The 19729-nt window shown below is 39.2% G+C and overlaps 1 protein-coding gene across 9 annotated transcripts in view; it reads right to left on the minus strand.

Moving 5' to 3' along the window:
• The window catches only part of LOC144770105 (uncharacterized), a 139886-nt gene that overhangs the window by 69395 nt on the left and 50762 nt on the right, over positions 1 to 19729 (minus strand). For 8 of the 9 annotated variants that reach the window (XM_078654372.1, XM_078654369.1, XM_078654367.1 and 5 more), the window contains exons 2-4: positions 14750 to 14827; positions 14616 to 14648; positions 5895 to 5978 (exon numbers count right to left, since the gene is read on the minus strand). In XM_078654372.1, the coding sequence (XP_078510498.1) occupies positions 5895 to 5978; positions 14616 to 14648; positions 14750 to 14827 (195 nt within the window). Of the gene's footprint in view, positions 1 to 5894; positions 5979 to 14615; positions 14669 to 14749; positions 14828 to 19729 lie in introns of all 9 variants that reach the window. The other variant, XM_078654370.1, reaches the window with a different exon arrangement.

The raw sequence follows: 19729 nt of genomic DNA on the forward strand, positions 1-19729 counted from the left end.
ACATACATTTTTAAACAATTGTTAAATATTTTTTAGGTATACTATAAACAGTTCCACTGGAATTATGCACCAGGAGAGGGCTAAATTATGTGAAAGGGTTGAGTAAATTATGCGGCAAGCCAAGTCATTTTTACACTTGGTAACACTGTCTGGGCATTGGTTGCACCTCATTAGTACCAGTTTAACACCCAAATATAGCAATACGCAACAGAAAGCTGACCAGTCAAGTTTTGAAAAGTCCCTTCCACTGCCCTGCAACATGTGTCACTGCATGTTGGTAACTTTTGAACTGTTTGAGCTAAGAACAAATTTTGTTTTGATTAAAATCTGCAGATTATGTGGCAGATGATGGATTATGTGGCAAATGCGGCAAATCTATAAATATGAAAAACTCGCCACACAATCTCATAATTCCAGTGGCCCTGATTATAATCCTATATTATTTTTTATAGTATTTAGTTAATTTATACTTTACATAAGTGCTTTATATTTTCATATCACTTTTATTGATGTTTTACATTATTTACACATTTTGTAATTTTTATTAACCATTTTTAAACAAGTGTTATTGAAATTCCCATTGTTTTCTATAAGAAGGTAAGGTTGTTATAGAATTTTGAGGGTAGGGGGGATGAAGATAGTAGTAGTAAATGGTAGTTATAGTGTTAGTTTCTAGTGTTTGAAAGGTTTATTTGTAGTTTTTGTTATTTTGTTTACTGGTGGTCTGTTTTAGGCTTAGGTAGAGTTTGTTAGTAATGTATCATTATTTTACATAATGTTATGTTATATGCTTTGTATAGATTAATTGTGATGTTTATGTTTCGTTTGAAGATACTGTTTTTTGTGGGTGGGTATTGTATCTTATTTTACAGGTTTATTGATCCAAAAGTATCCCAGGAACATTTTGATTTTGCATTTTTGTTAAACAAAATCTGTCTGGTTTCTAGTAAACCAATATTTTGAATTTGGATTTCCCTTGATTTTTTGGTTTTTCGGGAGTGTTTTTTAAAAAAAAAAACAGTTTTGGGGTATTTTAGCGGTCCTTAGGAATTTTGATTGATTTGTTGGATTTTAATGGACCCGTTTTATTGTTGCATTTTTTGGGGGGCATTTTTTGATATTTTCTTCCCTTTTATGGGGCTTATATTTTTGGGTATATGGATATGGAGGAAGATCTGCAGCTACATAACAGTAAATCATATTCAAGTTATTTTTTGTGTTCGGGATAGTATGTTTTTTACAAGGTATGTGTATTTGATGTGATTGGTACTTGTTATATTATATTTCTAATGTGATGTATTTAATCGCTTACATTTGATTTTACTTGTAATTTAGGATTTGAGGTTAGTGACTTTTTATATACACATACATTTTATCCGTCTTATTTGCAATTTTTTGACTGATGTATAAAAATAACTTTGATATTTAGTTTAAAGTTATTTTAGTTATGCTGGTTTGTACTTTATGTTTGATTTATTGGGTGCTGTGTAGGAAATGTATTTAATAATATGGTTTTGGCAATTGGTTCTAAGTAATGTACTTCTTTGTTATTAAAGAGTTTTGCTTTACTTTATAGCATGTTGTACCTTATACTGGTTTGTTTGCTAACTTTCAGTGCAATTTAGGTTACAGATTGCTCCATTCGTAGTTGTTGGTAGCATTGTTCTTTTAGTAGGGCTTCTATGAATTTGTTCTGCATTTTGTTCTGTTGGGTTCTGCCTATTATGAATTGGAAGGTATTGTATCATCCTTCTACTGCATTGTTGGCTTTGGCTTCTTGAGCCATGGTGCAATCGGGTGGGCATCTATGTCCAGAGTGGTGCTGTCTGCCAATCCAAGGGTCTTCAAAATAGTCCATTGGGGGACTTAGTTTGTGCTTGTTTTGGTGGTCGTGGTTAGTTGTCTCCGTAAAGGGGACGTAGGCTAGTGCAATTGTGTTTTTAATTTCGTAGGCATATTGGCTGTTTGTTGCATATTCACTTAGGGCCTGATTATGACTTAGGCGATATTGCCGCTGAACTTTTGCCGTGGCGGGCTGAGGAAGACCACCAACCCATTGGCATTCCTGAGCACGGGATTATAACAGTAATCCAGGGCTGGCAATGCAGCAGCGGGGGTGTTACTGTGGCGGCAGTACAGTGCCTTGTACACGTCACCCATGCCACACAGTGCACCTACGATAGTGCAGGAATTGACGGGCACAACATGTGCCCCCAGCCAAATTTCGAAATGGGTTATAAAAACCGGGAGCCCTGTTTGAATCCCGTTCCTTGCTGTCCCGCCAACCTTTTCATGGCAGGATCTCTGCCATGAAAAGGTCAACATGAAAGCAAATCAAAATTTGGCCAGCGGTGCCGGCATCGGTACCGCTGTAATAGGCCGCAGCATTGGCCACTGCCGCTACGGCGGGATCAGAGATCCTGGCAAAGGCGGCAGTCTCACCACCTGATTGAAATCGTGCAGTGGGACCGCTGGGATGGTGGTGTTCAGGCCACCATACGCCGTTATAGCAGTTTTGCGGCCGCCGATATCCTAATCAGGCTCTCATTCCAGATCGTTGGCAGTGTCTCTAAATGCTTTGGTTAAAATGGTAGCAACAGCCTTTTACTAAAATAAACCCAAATAGATATACACTTCAACATATCAAAATATTAATAAAACATATATATTTACAACTAATACTAACATTTAAACATTAAACAATAAACAAATGCACAAATACACAGGGCTACATTTCACATGTCCAGACTTCTCCCCAATGAAGAACTCTGCAGAGTAGGCATAGAAGACTTTTTAAAATGTTATCCACCATCCCCTCAACTGTGCCTGGAAAACTGCTCCTAGCACAGCAATCCGGACACACTGCCAATGAATAGTAAATAAACAGAGGTCTGAGAAGAAATTACCATAATTTTAATTCTTTAAATCCAGGCTATCACAAACATGGAGATATTTTCCCATCGATACAGCTTGATTTCCATCTCCGTCCAAACCTTTCTATTTATTTTGATGGTCAAGTCACAAGTGTTAACATGCAAGGACAAAAACAAACGGCTATCACCAATGTTTCATTTAGGCCCTGATTACGACCTTGGGGGTCGGACTGCCAGGCCGCAGCGTCAGCGGTCGGGAGAAATCCACCAAGCAGATTGGATCCCGACCACCGCAGTTTAATGCTGGGCTGGCTGCGGTCTTCCAGCGGCGGCATGCTTCAGCTCACAGAGTAAGCCTGAAGGCATTGCCACCGCACTGCTGCACCTGCAATGTCATGCGCACACTGCTGCCATGCACCTTGCCGTGCATGGCACTCAGTGCGCGCACAAAAGTGCAGCATAGAGTGCTCAACATGTGACCCCAGCAAGGGGTCCCTTCCCTGCATTTCCTGCATGAAATGGTTGGCGGAAAGGCAGGTCGGAATAGGCATGGTGGTGCCGACTTTGGCACCACCTCCATTCCCCGCTGCTTTCCCCACCACCGCAACAGGATCCAGGATCCTGCCGGTGGCAGCAGTCTTCTGTCGGTTTGACTGCCATTGTCGTAACCGGGCGGTTGGACCGGCGAGGAGCCGGCAGTCAGACCGCCACCGCGGGTACGTCGGTCTTGGGACCTCCGTACACACTCAGAGCCTTAGTAATGTTATTATATTAACAATGACTGTGAACAATTAATGAATGGGCATGTGCCTCGTGACCCAAGTGCATCATTTTATCTTGAATTTGCAGTCATCCTGTGTGCTCAAGTTTCTCGTCCTTTAGAGCCCTCCTATTCAGTGTTGCTAGCCTTGACTTTCATGGTAATTTCTTAATCAGCGATTACTAATATGCAAATTCTAATCAGAATCCATGGGCCTTTGAAGATGTGGGTAATGCACCAAATAGTGAAGCAACTGGGTCATTTTGAGTTGCTCTGGGTGTAAGACAGGGATTTATCCCAGCACCCACCTTATTTGACCTCTTTATTAATAACTGGAATCTTCGTCTTTCAGGTATTGACAGATATTATCCAGTGGTATGGCAGGTACACAATCTATATTGCTCTTTCAAGATCTTGTTGTATTGTTGGCAGCATTTCTTTCAGGTGTTATTAAGACTATTGTATGGAACATTCTACAAATTGTCTCAAAGACAAAGCAAATGGTTTTTGGATGGCACCCACCACTGACCTATTCCTTCTTATTTGATGGGGAGAAAATCTAAAAAGCTGACTGTCTGCGTTGGTGGTCTTGGTTTGCCAGATCCTAAGAAACTACCCACGCAGGTTACAACATCAGCAGCCGGAACTATATACTTTCAAAACTTTCAGCTACCATTTAGAATTTGCAATAAGGGCCTAGAAGTGTGGACTTCTCTTATTGGAGCTGAATTTTGGAATTGTTAAAGAAGATCAAGGCTGGTAAAGAGAGAAAACATTTACTTTTGTACCCTAAGTGAAGTGCAGAGGAGTAGCACGTTGATCTGCTCTAAACTCGAACTATGGCACACTACAATTGCTAAGGCAGCATTTGTACCTTTTCTGTTTTGTCTTCATGTTTGATCCAATAGAGATGAATCAAGTGAAAGATGTAATCAGATATAATGCTTTTCTCAGCACTTTTTGAACGATGCCCGTAGAAGGAGACAAACACAGAAGTGACGTTTACATTCCAGGCTTTGGTCTTAACTTGGTATCTGGTGCTTTAATATTATGCAAGGGTGTTTAGCTGGCACTAACATGGACACAAAAGAAGTGCATAGGGCATAGAGCCATATATTTCTAGACCCACTTCCAAGTGACTTGGAATACTACTAGTAGAGACAGCAGGAAAAGAAATTGAAGAATTTGCACTTTAGTGCTACGATAGATTTAGTTAAAGGTCGAAGTGCTGGAATCGCTTGATCGTGTTTCATTTACATGTCCGTGATTTATGGTGACAATGGCCGAATTCATTCAGACATATATTATCTATATATTTATGTATAATTCACACACTGTCCCTTTGTAAATACAGCAAAGACGCATGAAATAAGTGAAAGAATACAATTGACGAGCCATGACAAGATGATTTACCTCCACCCTTTTGTGATGATAAATGCACTGATATTGCAGGAAGTTCAAGCGTTATGCTGCTGATACTGGGATCTGTATCGGTGGATCCAGTACTGTGATACTGTTCATTGATGTTAGTTATATAGAAGCCTCTAATTAATTGAATTTTATCTTTTGTATCTAAGTGTATAATTTTTAATAAAAAATTGAATGTTTTTGTAGTGGCTTTTTTATGTAAGTAAGGATGAGGGTGATGATGGTGCCAAAGGTGTAATTGGTCACTGGGGGAATTAATCCGTTACCAAATGGCAAAAAAACAGCCATTCAAGAGTTAAAACCTTTCATGCCGAGTAACTGGGTAAGATTTAGATCCAGAGCACAAATAAACCAATTTTGCACCATTCTCTTAAATCTTGGTATAGTATATTTAGCTTTTTATTTAATTAGGTGTTTTATAAAATGCTGACTGTTGTTTTATGATAGATTTAGAGTGATAAGATTTGTTTGCATTTAGCGCAATAACAATATTTTATTCACAAACTATCACTCGTGTAAAAGGGCAGAATTTGACAAATATCTGGAGTGTTTTTCAGTGCTGAGGACTGGCCTGCAGCTACCAGGATATTATCCAAAATAGGGAGCCTAATACTGTGGAATTAGGAAGGTTTCTGGGCCAATTGGGGGCAGGGGAATTGAGAGATTCCTGTTCAGAGATGTGCCAATGATGTGTAATTGCATCTAACTAAGCCCGTCCCCTTCACTGCCAACATTTCAGGTGCAGACTTGTTGGGAAATCTCCTAACTAGATAGTAGGTGTTTTGTCCGTTGCAGTTGTTAGTTGATTGGAATCAGAAAGCAAAGTGACTTACCAGTAGTTTTCTTTTCCCGTTCTTCATTACAATCTCGAATGTGTAGTTTGAGGCTGTGGCGTTTACTTCTCTAACAGATTGTACCTGTTCAATATAAGTATTTAATTTAACATCATCTATAGGAATAATTCAACCTAGAATGGTTATCGAAGTGTTGCAAAGATCATAGCCATTTGAAGAGAAGTGTTTTGTTATGCATAAACAATAAAATAGAAAAATATTATATAATACAATACAATGATACTCCTCTAGTCCACTGAATGAAATTGTTAAGACTGTTAGACCTAATAAAGAGATTGATTTTAGGACATTTTCACTCTTTCAAAGGAACATTTCAGTCTTAATGGCGAAGGAAGATCATTTCAAGCCCAAACCCCAAGGTTACAGACGTGTCTGCCTCCAATGTAAGCGAAGTGAACCCCCTCCTGCCCTCCACCGCTCTGCATGGATTTAATGGCATGACCAATCCGATGGATGACTGTGCTCTTTACTAATCCCAGACAACAACTACCAAGACATGTTGTATTCTATTATGCATAACTTTATCGTAAAATCCCTAAGACATCCTTTGATTACTAATAAGATATAAGAGAAGTAAACGGAATTCACTCCAGACAACACTGGGATTGAATAGTGAAGTTAAGATGTGTCCTCACAATAACTAGATAGAGTGAAGCCATTTGACTTATACAGTTGGTGGCTGTAGTTGAAAGAGCTCCTTGTCCGGTGCTTTAAACTCCTCCTAAATACACACAAAATTGTGAATGGATTTAGGACTTTCAGACATCAACACATCATCAGCACCTTTTAGGGCTGTTAGAAAGATTCAATGCTATGATTTAATTACTTGTGTGTAAAACAAACACCAGGGTGCACCCACTCAGTATAGAAGAATCCAATTGTTTTAGCCTAGGATATACTTTGAGTCTACTGGAAAGTATAGTACACAGACTCGTAGGTGTGCAATACAATCATTATAAGGAATGGAAATCAATAAAACTTTGTGTATAGTTCATGAACAAATTATCTGTAAATCTACACATAATCTATGAATGTCCATATGCAACCCCTGCATCAAATCATTTTGCTCTAGCAGCTACACACCCATGTGAATCTTCACTAATCACAAATGTAACTAAATTTGAAAATTACTGAGTGGCTACTCCTCTGTAGTCTGAATATGTTTTAAAAATAATGGGTAGTTTAGAAATGAAGGTCAAATTTGTTGAAGACACCCGCTGAAACTATTATACAAACATAATTCTAGGGTATCCTATTCTACTTTGTTTTTCAATTGGTTCATTGTCATTAACGTTTCATTGAAAAATCGACACCCAAGTTAATATGCTCCACCACAGTGAAACATTTGATAAAGAAAACTCATTAATGATCAGTATAATATATTTCACACAAAAAAGACATTTTGGAGCAATTCCCAACACTCTAACCTATACTTTTCTCATAGCTTTAATAATTCACGCAACAGTGTTCCCTTCAGACCAACCTATAGTGTGCCATCCAGTGATTAAAGTTATGAAGAGTATTTGGGAATTTGAGTAGCCTGTTAAGAGCATGTGGTGGTTTTGCCTGAAGATATAAAACCAGTAACTGTTAGTAATTAAAAAAAAGTTTTAGTATTTAAAATGTTCATTTTAAGTATTATATTGGGCAGTGTTTAAACAAAATTTAAAATAAAAGGGAAATTATAATTTTCCTCAAATGTATTGCAATTTACATTGTGTTTTTATTACTTACATATTTGGCCTACTATTGTTTTTTATAGAAATAAATTGAAAAAGGTCAATAGAAATGTTTTATTAGTTTGATGATATATTAATTTTGATGCAGCTAACGTTTACTTAATGTATATATATATTGGAATGCATACATTATTGATTATTTACAATAAGGATATGAAAACTTAACCTTACAATCAAACTACTCTTTCCTCAATGTTTGTGGGTCTGGAGTTAGATTAGTAATTTTAACCCCTCTGCCCAATATAAGCACGTTCTCTAAATAAAGTGGTTTGGATTTAGAATATTAAATCTGTGCCCACAAATATATGCACTTTTAACAATGTTTGTAGGCATGAGTTTAGGATAGTAAATCAAGCTTTCTCTCCCCCAATGTTGGTGGTACTGGAGTTAGAATAGCAAATCTGCCCCTGACCGAAAAAAAAAAGCATTTTCTACAATATTTTGGGGGCTTGCTTTAGAATATTAACTCTGATCCTACCCCAATTTATACATGTTCCCCAATTTTTAGGTGCCTGGAATTAAAATAGTAAATCTGCTCCCTGCAAATATATTAACTTTTTAGAATATTTAGGGGAATTAGAATAATAAATCTGACTGACCCTCTCTCTCCCAAATTTAAGCGTATCTCCACTTTAGATGGAGCTGGAGTTATAATAGTAAATCCAACACCCTCTCTCCACCAAATGAAAGCCCTTTCCCAATTGTTTTAAGGTCTGAAGTTAGAATAGCAAAGCTGAATCCTCCAACCCATATACATGCTTTATTCAATGTAAGTGGAACTGAAGTTAGAATAGTAAATCTACACAATGGCGCCCCAATAACGAACTACGTTTTTTATCAGCCATGAACATTCACATAGTTTGAAGACATGGTATCCATCTTGGATATCATAACTGAGTTTATCTTTCTTCATGGCTCACAGCATATTTGCTAGGAAACCGTAACACAATTTTGCTGCAGCCTGTACTTTGCAATGCAGATCTAGGATTTCCTTAGCAAACAATAGTTGCTTTCTTTGGAGTTGCTTGATGGACATTGAGCAAACAGAGAAGTAATCAGGAGTCATGTTGTGAAAACGAACTTTGAACTATTATGAATATTTAACCATCTTTAACATAATCTTTGCTTAAGGCTATAAGATTGTTACAGTAGTAGTAGTAGTGGTGGTAGTACAGTAGTATATTTTGTGATGGATCAAGAGAGTTTCTAAAGTCAGAATTCTGTTGCTTGTGCTATGTACATGTGATTATGTGTAAATGATACAAGAAACAGGTAGAAACTCTACCACACACAGCACTTAGTGATAAAGCTTGAGTTTCGGGAATAATCAGTTCCACATCAAAGTACAGAGATATGTTTCACAGAGAAATCGCTAAGGTAAATCTATTCACTGCTACAAATAGATTCAGGTCTAATTCTGACCACCCAACATTTTTTACTAACTTCAGTGTTTTGGGGCCTGGAGTTAGAATAGGAAATCTTACCCTCCCCTAATTTATGCACTTCCACCTATGTAAACAGGACAGGATTTAAAATAGTAAATAAGTCCCCCAAGTATATGTACTTTCCACAGTGTTAGTTAGTCTTGGGGTTTAGGATAGTAACTTTCACTCTCCCCCCTCCTCCAATATATGCACCTTCCCCAATGGAAGCTGTGCTAGTGTTAGAAAAGTAAGCCTGACCTCCACCCAAACTATGCACATCCCCAAATGCATGTGGGGCTGGTGTTAGAGTAGAAAACATAACCCCCACCCCTAATATATGTGCACATTCCCCAATGTTTGTGTGCAAGGATTTAGTTTAAAAAATATTCCCATCCCCCAAATATATGCACTTTCTCTAATGTTTGTTGGGCTAGACTTGGGATATACAAACTTACCCTACTTAAATTTGAGGACTAGAGAATAAAAATAGTGACTCTCACCTATCAGCAAACATTTTTTAAAGGTTTAAAGAACTGTACATATCAATGTATATTTTTCTATTTTAGTTAATTTTTGGTTGTACATTGATTTTTTTAAATAACAATACATATGCTTATATTAATCAGCAAATAACTAAAACCCTGTTCCTATGAGGCACAGGGTCAAGACTGATTTGCATATAGCTGTGTTTGAACTAGGGTGGCGAAGTGAGCTAAAGAACGATGATGGATTCAACTCAGATCTGTGTCTGAAAAGTTTCAGCGCTCCATCCATCATCTCCTTGTGTTTGCATTGTTATAACAGTAAAATAAAATAAACCCTTACATGTTTATATACAGATATTTTATAAAGTCAAATTTACTCTCAATTGCATATGTCCTTATTAGCGGTGGCTTCCTCAAAATTAGTTAATCAAGTTGAATGTGGGTTGTTTTTAACCAAACATTATGTGTGGTTATCAAAACTTTAAACTTGTATTAAAAATGAATAATTAATGTAGGCCCTAATGACACTGATGGTACAGACACCACCACATTGCTCAAAGCCAAACGACCTTTTGATAGTCTTACTGAGGAAGAAAAACACACAAATCACTTTACGTAACAGTTATTCATGTTCACAGAAATGACAATTTATGATAAGGTCCAACAAGTGCTGATTTAGATTCATATTGTTTAATCAGTTTGCAAGGTATTCACAATGTAATAACCATGTTTGTTCTTACCTATATATGAACTAATCCACTGCCACACTGTCTCTGTGTCTTGTCTACATCATTTGCTGGACTATTAAAATTAGACTGGCTAATTTTGAATAGCTCACTATTTCATTAATCAATGTACATATTATATACTGTGATGTTCTCTATAGTATGTCAACAACATTTTAGGATAGTAAAAAACATAGAGAGTGAGTTGTTAAAAATTCACAACACCTGCCCCAGCCGTATCTCTTTCGGTCTGGTAAAATAGGGGACAGAAGCGCGTTCCTCTGCTGTGTCTACTTTAATTCTGCCTGCCTCTTAATGCAAATCATCTCTTTTTAGATAGGATGATAGTAAGTAAATTTTTTCATGAATATGAAGAAAACAAGAAGGAGCGTTTAATCAGAACTCTAAACACATTGGACGCTGCATCCTTTTTGTTTTATTTATTTATTTTGACGGTTTTATATAATGCAAATGAGACCCTTGCGGGTATCAGAGTGCTTTACACTTGTTAAAGAACAGAGACATATACAATCAATATTATTATAGTTGAGAAGGAAACATTGTACCCACTGAGAGGGCAGGATCGCCTCCATGATAGGACAGATGCATCGAAACAGTAATATAACAGTAATCATGAGCAAAGATGACGAGTTCAGGTAGGCTCCGCGTGACGAGTTCCAAAGACCAAGGGCAGAAATGTATTCCAGAGTAGTAATTTAACTTCTTTCTTGAAAGATGACGTTGAGGGATTCATTCTGGTTTCAGGGGGGAGGGAGTTCTACATTCTTGGAGTGATACTAGAAAAGGCTCTATTGTAGGTTTTCTTTTTAGAGAATCTCTGAGATCTCAGCAGTAAAGAGCAGGAGCTTCTAGAAGAGCTGGAGGCCCCAGAGAGTTCAAGCTTCTGAGCCAGGTAACTTGGTGTGTTGTAGTGTAGGGCTTAGTGGGTCATGCATGCAATTTGTGGCTAAATTCATTGCTTCGTATGGGAGCCAGTGAAGGGATTTTAAATCAGGGTTGATATGGTTGTTTCTTTTCGATCCAGTGATAAGCCTTTCCCTGGATTTGAGGGAAGCCCTTCAGGGAGCCGTTGTGGATTTGGGCAGGACGGCTAGCATTGCACTTACGTAGTCCAGCTTGGCGATCACTAGGGGTTGGATGGAAGAGTTGAAGTCTTTGGGGGTAGGAAGGGTTTTAGTTTTATGAAGAGGCTCATTTGGAGGTTTACTCCTTTGGTGGCAGCACCAATGTGGTTCTGCATGTTAATGTTCTTGATGAGAATAATTCCTAGTGATCTTGCTGAGTCAATGACCTGAGATAGGCAGTTGAAGGCTGTTAGTTGCTTCATTCAGTGATTAATGATGGGTGATTGTTTCGGAGGGGCAAGTAGGAGGAATTCTGTTTTGAGAGTGTTAAGTTTGAGGTGGTTGCATGTTATGCGTTTTTTTAGGGTTAAGTTGAGGGTTTTGATGTCTTCAGGGGAGGAGACTTTCAGGTATAATTGGGTGTCCTTGGCGTACATGTAATAGTGAATATTGGATGAGCTCAGAATTCACGTTAGTGGCTCCATGAACAGGTCAATGAGAGTGGGTGAGAGGGAGGAACTCTGTGGAACACCTAAGGTGATAGGCATAGACTCAGACATGGACTGATTAGCCTTGATTGTTTTAGTTCTGTTTTGGATAAAGGATGTGAACCAGTTTAGCACAGACCTGAGAGTCCCATCCTACGTTCCAATAGATCTAGTAGGTAGTCATGCTTAAGCGTATTGAAAGCTGAACAAAGGTCTAGAAGTATAAGAAGGCATGATTAGTTTTGATCCAACATTTTTAGCGCATCGTCCACTGTGTGTGTAAGTGATGATTCGCTGCAGTCCCCTGGTAGGAAGCGGTTTGGGATTGGTCAAGAATACAGGAATGCGCAGTGTGGTTACAGAGTTGGACGTGAGCATATTTTTCAAGGAGCTTCGCAAGAGTTGGAATGTTAGAGAAGGGAGGAAGTTATTAAAGTCTGTGCGATTAGCTGTAGGTTTTTTAGAATAGGGCTGACCTGCCCAGACTTTAAGCAATCAGGGATTGTGTCTTGAAGCAGAGAGGCATCAACAATCTTGGTCCAGAGTGAGAGAATCGTTAGTTTGATCTCATTGAAGAAGTTAGGGGTAGCGGGTCATTGTAATGGTTTGAGGGTTTCTGATCTGCTAGCATTTTTAGAATGGCGAATTCTTCAGTGGTTTTGAAGGCTTCCAAGAAGCGTTATTTTTGAAGAAGTGGTCTGGTAGACTTGAGGGTACAGCAACCCAGGAAGTAGAAGGTCTGGAGTGAGATGCAAAGAGAATGTGTTCCAGGGCCCTCTGCAAATTAGATTTAATATTTTCCATCTTCTCAAGAAAGAAGAACCCAAATTCTTCGCAGTTTGAAAGCAGGATGGATACTGCTGAGGGAAGGTTGGATAGGCCAGCTAATTGAAGTTTGATGACCTCAAATAACTTTTTTGATTGGTTTCTTGCTCGATCTAGTTGGTTTATGAAGAAATTTGCTTTTGAGTTCCTAATGCTTTTGTAATATGAGTTCATATGTGATCTCAAATGCTTGAGGTGTTCAAGGGAAGGTGAGGATCTTCACTTTCGTTAAGCCAGTCTCAAGTTACGTCTTTCAGTGCTAAGGCTACCATGGTGCTATGGTTTAGAGTCATTAGTGGGCCTTCTTTTGAGCTGCAAGGGTGCAAATGAGTCTAGAATGTTCCTCATGGAGCTGGTGTAGTGGCTTGTAGGATCCTGGACATCTTACACGTCTACAGGAGGCGGAAGTAGGTTATTACTAAGGGATATCAATTCATTATGGTTAATATTATGCATGCTCCTTTTCCATATTTTGGGTTTTGTTGATTGAGCGGTATTTGTTCATACGGATTTCAAATGAAGAATGTGATGTGGTGGTAGTCAGACGAGTGACAGGGGAGGATAGATTCTAATAGAATAGTGTTAGCTTTGCAAATCATAAGATCTAAAGTCGCTCCCTTGTTGTGAGTTGCGCTGTCAAAGAAATGTATCAGGTTGAGATCAGCAAGAAAGGATTTAAGGCTGTTGACTATATGGTCATTCAAATAATTCCAGAGAAGGTTGAAGTCTCCAAGGTAAATTTTGGTACAGTGCTGGCCCAAGTTTGTTGTGACGATTTCCATGGTTTCTTCTGTGAAACATAAGGTCATCTCCAAGCGGGTGGTAGATTGTGTGTAATTTGCATAGTGGTCTGTTGTTGCATGCAATGTTGATATAAAATATTCACTAGCGGATAGAATAGGAGATAGAGAGTGTTTGACTGAGAGACTAATGCAGTGAATGCAGGTAATGCCTCCACCTGGTCTGCTGGTTCTATCAGATTTCGTGATATTGTAGCTAGGAGGGACTATTATGTCCAGGATGGGTGCAAAGGAAGCATTTAGCCATGTTTCTATCATGAAAAGAAGGTCATGGTTGAGTGTGAGGATAAGGTCAGCAATATCCACTGCATGTCTTGCAGTCAATCTGCAATTGAGTAGCATGCATTTCAGTTTAGAGGTGGCCCTGGTTGGGGAGATCTGAGTAAGAGTGACACGCTTAAGGTTGTATTTGTTTACCACTCTGTGATTAGGTTTTGATTCTCTGTGTTGGTGGGCAGGAATGGATTGGATTTGCCCCTGGTTGTCTATGTTATCAGAGTGTGTGGATATCTTCTTCAGACAGTGTATCTAGTAATCTACTGGGCCGAGTGGAGGCAATGGGGTAGGGTTCTCCATCTTGAATGAGGGAACTTTGAGGAAGTGAGATCAAGTTGGTCAGGAAGTGAATTGGAGGCATAGGGCAGTGGTAGGTGAGATGGTCCTTAGATTGACTATCGGTATTCTTCAAATTCATAGTTGACCACCGATTGTTAGTAGACTTTATGGTTGTGGATAAGGTTGTCGGATCTTGTAGCAAGGGAAAGAGGTGGGGAGAGTGGCAGCAAAACGCATTAAGTAGGTATTCTAAGCAAACACCAAACTTAGTGAAATAGACTGGTTGTGTTGGATTTAAAGCTGATTATTGTCCATCTTAACCAACATAGCACATTGATTGTATTATTTTAGCAATGAATTATGAATTACACTCACACGTTTAGATCAGATATTTAATTTTGATTTAAATGCTTTTATTGTATATATTGTTAAAGGCTTATGCTGATAACAATGTATACAATAATAATAAGGCAATTTATTGGCACTGCCACGGTAAAACAGTATAATTTCTGGAAAACACAAGAAACACTCACAAACCTTTTACATTGTTTTATAGAAACACATTTCCACTTACTAAATGTATGTAGTACTTTCCACGGAGGCAGGTCTGAAAAGAAAAGAAACCGACTAATTAACCCAAAAAATGTATCTTGCTTCAAAGTGGGACATATGACAGGGTTGTACAAGGGAAGGTGTGGAGCCCCCTACCTCATCTGCTTCTTTACTGGTGTAAAACGATAAAGTGGTATTCCGAAGGCGAAAGAAGTATTTTGACCAGGCAAATTTCTGGAAAACATACAGCAAGAAACTCATTTGAATGAACTGTTTCAACAAACTCCAAGAAACCCATTTGATTATTCTGTTTCAACATTCACTAACAAAAGCATTCAATTACGCTGTTGCAGCATACCCCAAGATACCCATTAGATTATGCTGTTTCGATATACCCCAGTATACCCATTGGATTACACTGTTTCAACATACCCCAAGAAACTCATTTGATTATATTGTTTCAACATATTTTGATTATACTGTTTCAGTCAAGAGGTAAGAAAACAGGAGAGGTCCGTCACTGACTGCATATTTATCCATTAGCCAGTCAGAAAGCATAATTTCCTATACATGGTTTAACAATATGTGCAGTTACCATTTTCATTGCCCCTGTGTGGGGAGCTGTTTGTATTGGAATCCATAAATTGCTCCTTCCCTGGTCCATACCGTATTGAAATATTAGTTAAGTCTTCAGCTTCCCAGAGAGCCAAATGTTAAAAAAAATACAACTATTTTGAGTTTCTAGAAAGCCTGTCTCTGTACCAAGGAGCGTTTATAACGGAAAAGTTCTCCAGTACCGCTTCCTGTGTAACTACCAGACCCTCACATAAAATGTGAAACATCCAGCAGGCTACCTAATCTAATTGGCCAGCGAGAGCTAATGCAGTGTGTCTTGTTTGAAGGACATGGACCCCTTGTTTAACTAGTTTGGTGGCATGTAGAGCTGGTTTTGGGCCTTTTTAGCCAATCATCCACAGAGACTGGAAGGATGACATATCAACAATTATAATGGTCGACCCTGAAATTGATTACTGCACCCCCACTAAGGTTTTTTTGGGGGGGACTGTAAGGTGAAGATTGATTGTTGAACACATCATAAGATCTATAACTAGGCTGTGTAAATTATGAATAAATTATCTCAGGAACATTAACAAGCGGTCTTATTGCATATACTATTAAATTGCCTATCAACCTTATGTGTGTGCTGCTATTTGTATTTTGTGAGTAAGATTTGCCTGAGATCCTTTATCAACCATCTCACACTAACACCACTAGTAGCAGGTTGTTCAATGCTTTAGCACCATTTTCTTAATCAAATTTGTACTCTCTTATTTATGGTATACTATCACAGCATATAGATGTGCAGCAACAACTACGATTTATATACTTGAACTACTTCTGGCTTGTAATAGGCACTTTAGTTTGTTGAAAAACTCCTATCAGCTTCTAACCTCAGTCAGTTTGAGTTAGTGCTGCTGGATCCAGACACTACACCATATTGGATTTGTCAGTGATTGCACTGCAATTTACCAAACACAGGCAAAGCTAATAATGGCAGCGGCCGCCATCTTTGAATGTTATTCTCAGCAGTTGCTTGTATTTGTGCCCATGAGATCCAAGTACTGCTCTGCATGTTACAATTAAGACAAATGTTTCCGTTCCTTCCTGGTGGGCGATGCAGGTACAGATCCTGGCTGCACATGGAACTAGTCATGCAGACTTCAAGTTTCCAGGGTTTAAAGACAGCATTTTTATGAGTTTGAAGATGTGACATGACATTAATACATGAACAAGAAAAAAATGTAAAATAATGTTAGAAAGCATTTAAAAGTGGTATTTGATGCATTTAGAATTACTGTCAGAAGTACATTCCTTGAAAAAACACAGTTAAAAATTGGGTTATGGTAAAACACGCAAAACCACTGAAAATCATCAGTTATGGCTAGCACGTACCCAACACACACCATAACTCCTATTACAAGCCATGTTGTTTGAGATGCTGATTAAATGGGAAAACAAATGCTTAGCATCAGCAAATATGTTGTGTATTCTGATTAAATATATCAGCAGAAATACAGAAATGATTTTGAGAGAGATTGAAAATCTACAAAGAGATGTGGAACTAAATGCAAATACGGAATATGTAAACAAATATTTTGGCAAAATGGAGAAATGACTTGAGTGAATAGAAAAGGATGTAAAAAAGAAGAACGCGGTGGAATACCAGAGGCTTCCCGTGGATTATGAACTAGGTAGACTTTACATATGTTTGAGAAAATGTGTCCGTCTCTATGAAAGAAACATGATAGTAATCAATAGACAAAGACAAGAATAAACTCAGGAAGAGGGAGAGAAACGGAAGGAAAGGCAAAGGAGAAGAGGAGAGTGTAAGAGTTGGAAGAGTCAGATCAAAAAAACAGGGAAGCATAAAGACAGTGGAAATAACATCTGACATGGACAAGGAATTGGTAATAGAATATAACACTGTTGTAGTAAAATAATGTGATAGAACTTTAACGAATGTGGAAAACAGGTTTGGTTACTTGGACTTTCCAGCTGCCTTAAACCTGTTTTTACTATTCAGAAACAAGAATAAATGTATTTAAATGTATTCGGACACTTAAATTATTGAACGTTTTCTCTATGAAGAAAATGAAAGATGTACATAGGGAAAGGAATACAGCAGTGGTATGCAAGATCACAATTTGAAGATCCTAGATATGGATGTGCTGAAAGATATAGTGGATCTAGAAGTGTTGGAACCTGGTGAAAGAGTGGAGTTTGACTTGACTGGTTTAACGTTTGATATAATTGATATGCACTTCTGAAAAAAACTCATGGTGGAAGAAAATGAGAACTCAAGGTATATTACACAAACAATGTTTGACACTCATGGAGGGAATTATGTCAGAAACTGATTTGACAGTGAAACCATTCCAAGGGAAGGGGGGGGTGGACAATTAGACTCACACTGTATAGTGTTCTCGGAAGAAGCGAACTTGGGGACAAGGCATGATTTGAAATTATATTGAGAGACAGGTATAGTTATGTGACTCTTTGTCACAACAGGATATTTTTTTCTGGAATACGATCATCTGAAAATACCAGTTTTATGCTTGCCTCCAAAATCCATACCAACTAGGAACATCCCTTGTAGAGATCAATAATACCGGCAAAGAAGAGCCTTTTTTAGAATACTTCCAGGTGCATAGCCTATTTTTTATTTATTTTATTTTATTTGCAGCACTGGGGCAAAAAAGGTAGTCAAGCCTATAGAAAAAATGCCTGTTGGTGGCCGCATAGGAATATTCCCTGTCAGTGGGGTGGGTACTGCGCCAGAGGTCCATAAGCCCAAAGGCAGTCAGGAACTGTTCTAGTCATCTATCATCATGGCTTCAGAGTGTGGCTGTCGTGAACCTGCCTATATCTTGACAGGGCATTACAATGATGTCCCCCTCCCTTAATCAGGAGCACTGCAGGGGTCTGTGTGCTTCATGTCCCAATTCTCTCTATAAAGCACAGATTGTAGTCTTGGCGAGGAGGACATAGGCATTACAACAATCCTTTCCCCATTCCATTCTCTTGTTACTACCGCTTAGCACCACACCCTGTCCATCTGTCCATCCAGACTCAGATAATTGACAATGGGGGCGATCTGCGTGCCATAATACCCAACCCACGGGAGCCCGATGTAAATCCAGAGTGGGCTAAGATCTTATATCGACCTCTAACTACAAACCCACAGTTATTTCCTACTAAGTGTGTCTCTTGTTATTGAACAAAGTCGGGATCGTGCCTAGCAAGGAAGCCCATCACCATTCCTCTCTTCAGTTTCTCTCCCGCCCATTAATCTTCCACATTAGGATCTAGAGATCCTGTAGATCCTGGCTCTGCTGGCCAGCCCTTGTACAAGAACCAGATGAATGTTTTGCACTGCAGCAGCAGCTCCTCTGCTAAGGCGGAGAAGCGTCGCCTCACTGCTCTCAGGCCAGTTGAAAAGGAAAAATAAAATGATAATAACAATGTTATCATTTAATTTTTAGTACGGGGCAGGTTAGGGCGGGGTGAGGCTGGTGTCACAGGGAGGAGGAGTGATTGGTGCACCATAAGTGCACATGACAGTTTGGCCGGCCGCCTTGGGACAGACAAACAGTCGAGCACACTTTTCTCCACCTGGCTGTGCAGCAGAGAACGGTCCCAAGGCTCACAGGCACAGTCTAAGCGGCCAAACAGGCCGCTCAGATCAATAAAAATGCTGCTGTCACTCTGGTGACAGCAGCGTCGTGATTGGCTTAGGGGAAGCTGTGTGCTGCCGGGAGCCAGGAAGAGTAGAGGACGGAGGTGAAACTGTGGCCATAATCAGGGAAGTGATATTTTTTATTTTTTTTATCCCCCCACAGCAACCGCCACTGGTGCACTGGCCTGAACCACAATGCTCCGTCTCATCCAAGTCTGTGTTGTGCCGCAGAGATGCCAATAAAAAAAATATCTCCCCATTAAACATACCCCCCCCCCTACTGCCTCATGCTGCAGGCTTGCAACTGCCCGCTACCCCAATGCTTGAGATGTCTGTCGCTCACCCCTACAAAATATTTCTAAATATTAAACCTGATGGACACATAATGCAACAGTCTTTTCAAATGTCTTGTGATCTAACAAGAAAAAAAAAGGAGAAGAATAACACACAGTGAAATGGATACTGCAGTGTCGTAACTCTGCTTCTGAGGATCTGTCCCACCTCTAGGTCTTCCTGGCATTCAGGAGGTGTTTGTCCCTAGCCAGCTGCGTATTGCTCAGAATTCCTCAACAAGCGACAAAGTGTTACATTTGTTGTCCTCCTGATGTGGCGTTGTCCGTTCGGTTGGCTGCAAAGGTGTTGTCTCCATGCCCTTGCGTTGCGGCGATTGTAACCCCCCTTTATGTTTCTAGCTTTCAACCAGAAGCCAGCCCTCTAATCAGTCCCACCCCTACTCCAGTGCCGTAAAATACCAGGATTTGTCCTCTGACAGGATTCACAGTTTAACCAGGAGGAGCGCATCATATTTTGGGCATTCAATTTTTGCAGCTCTGCTTTTGCCTTATTAAATGATCTTCACTTTGCTTGCACTTCTTGCGTGTAAGCTAGGAAGACTAGAA

Source organism: Lissotriton helveticus, chromosome 7 (genome assembly GCF_964261635.1).
Source record: "Lissotriton helveticus chromosome 7, aLisHel1.1, whole genome shotgun sequence".
Lineage (NCBI taxonomy): Eukaryota > Metazoa > Chordata > Amphibia > Caudata > Salamandridae > Lissotriton > Lissotriton helveticus.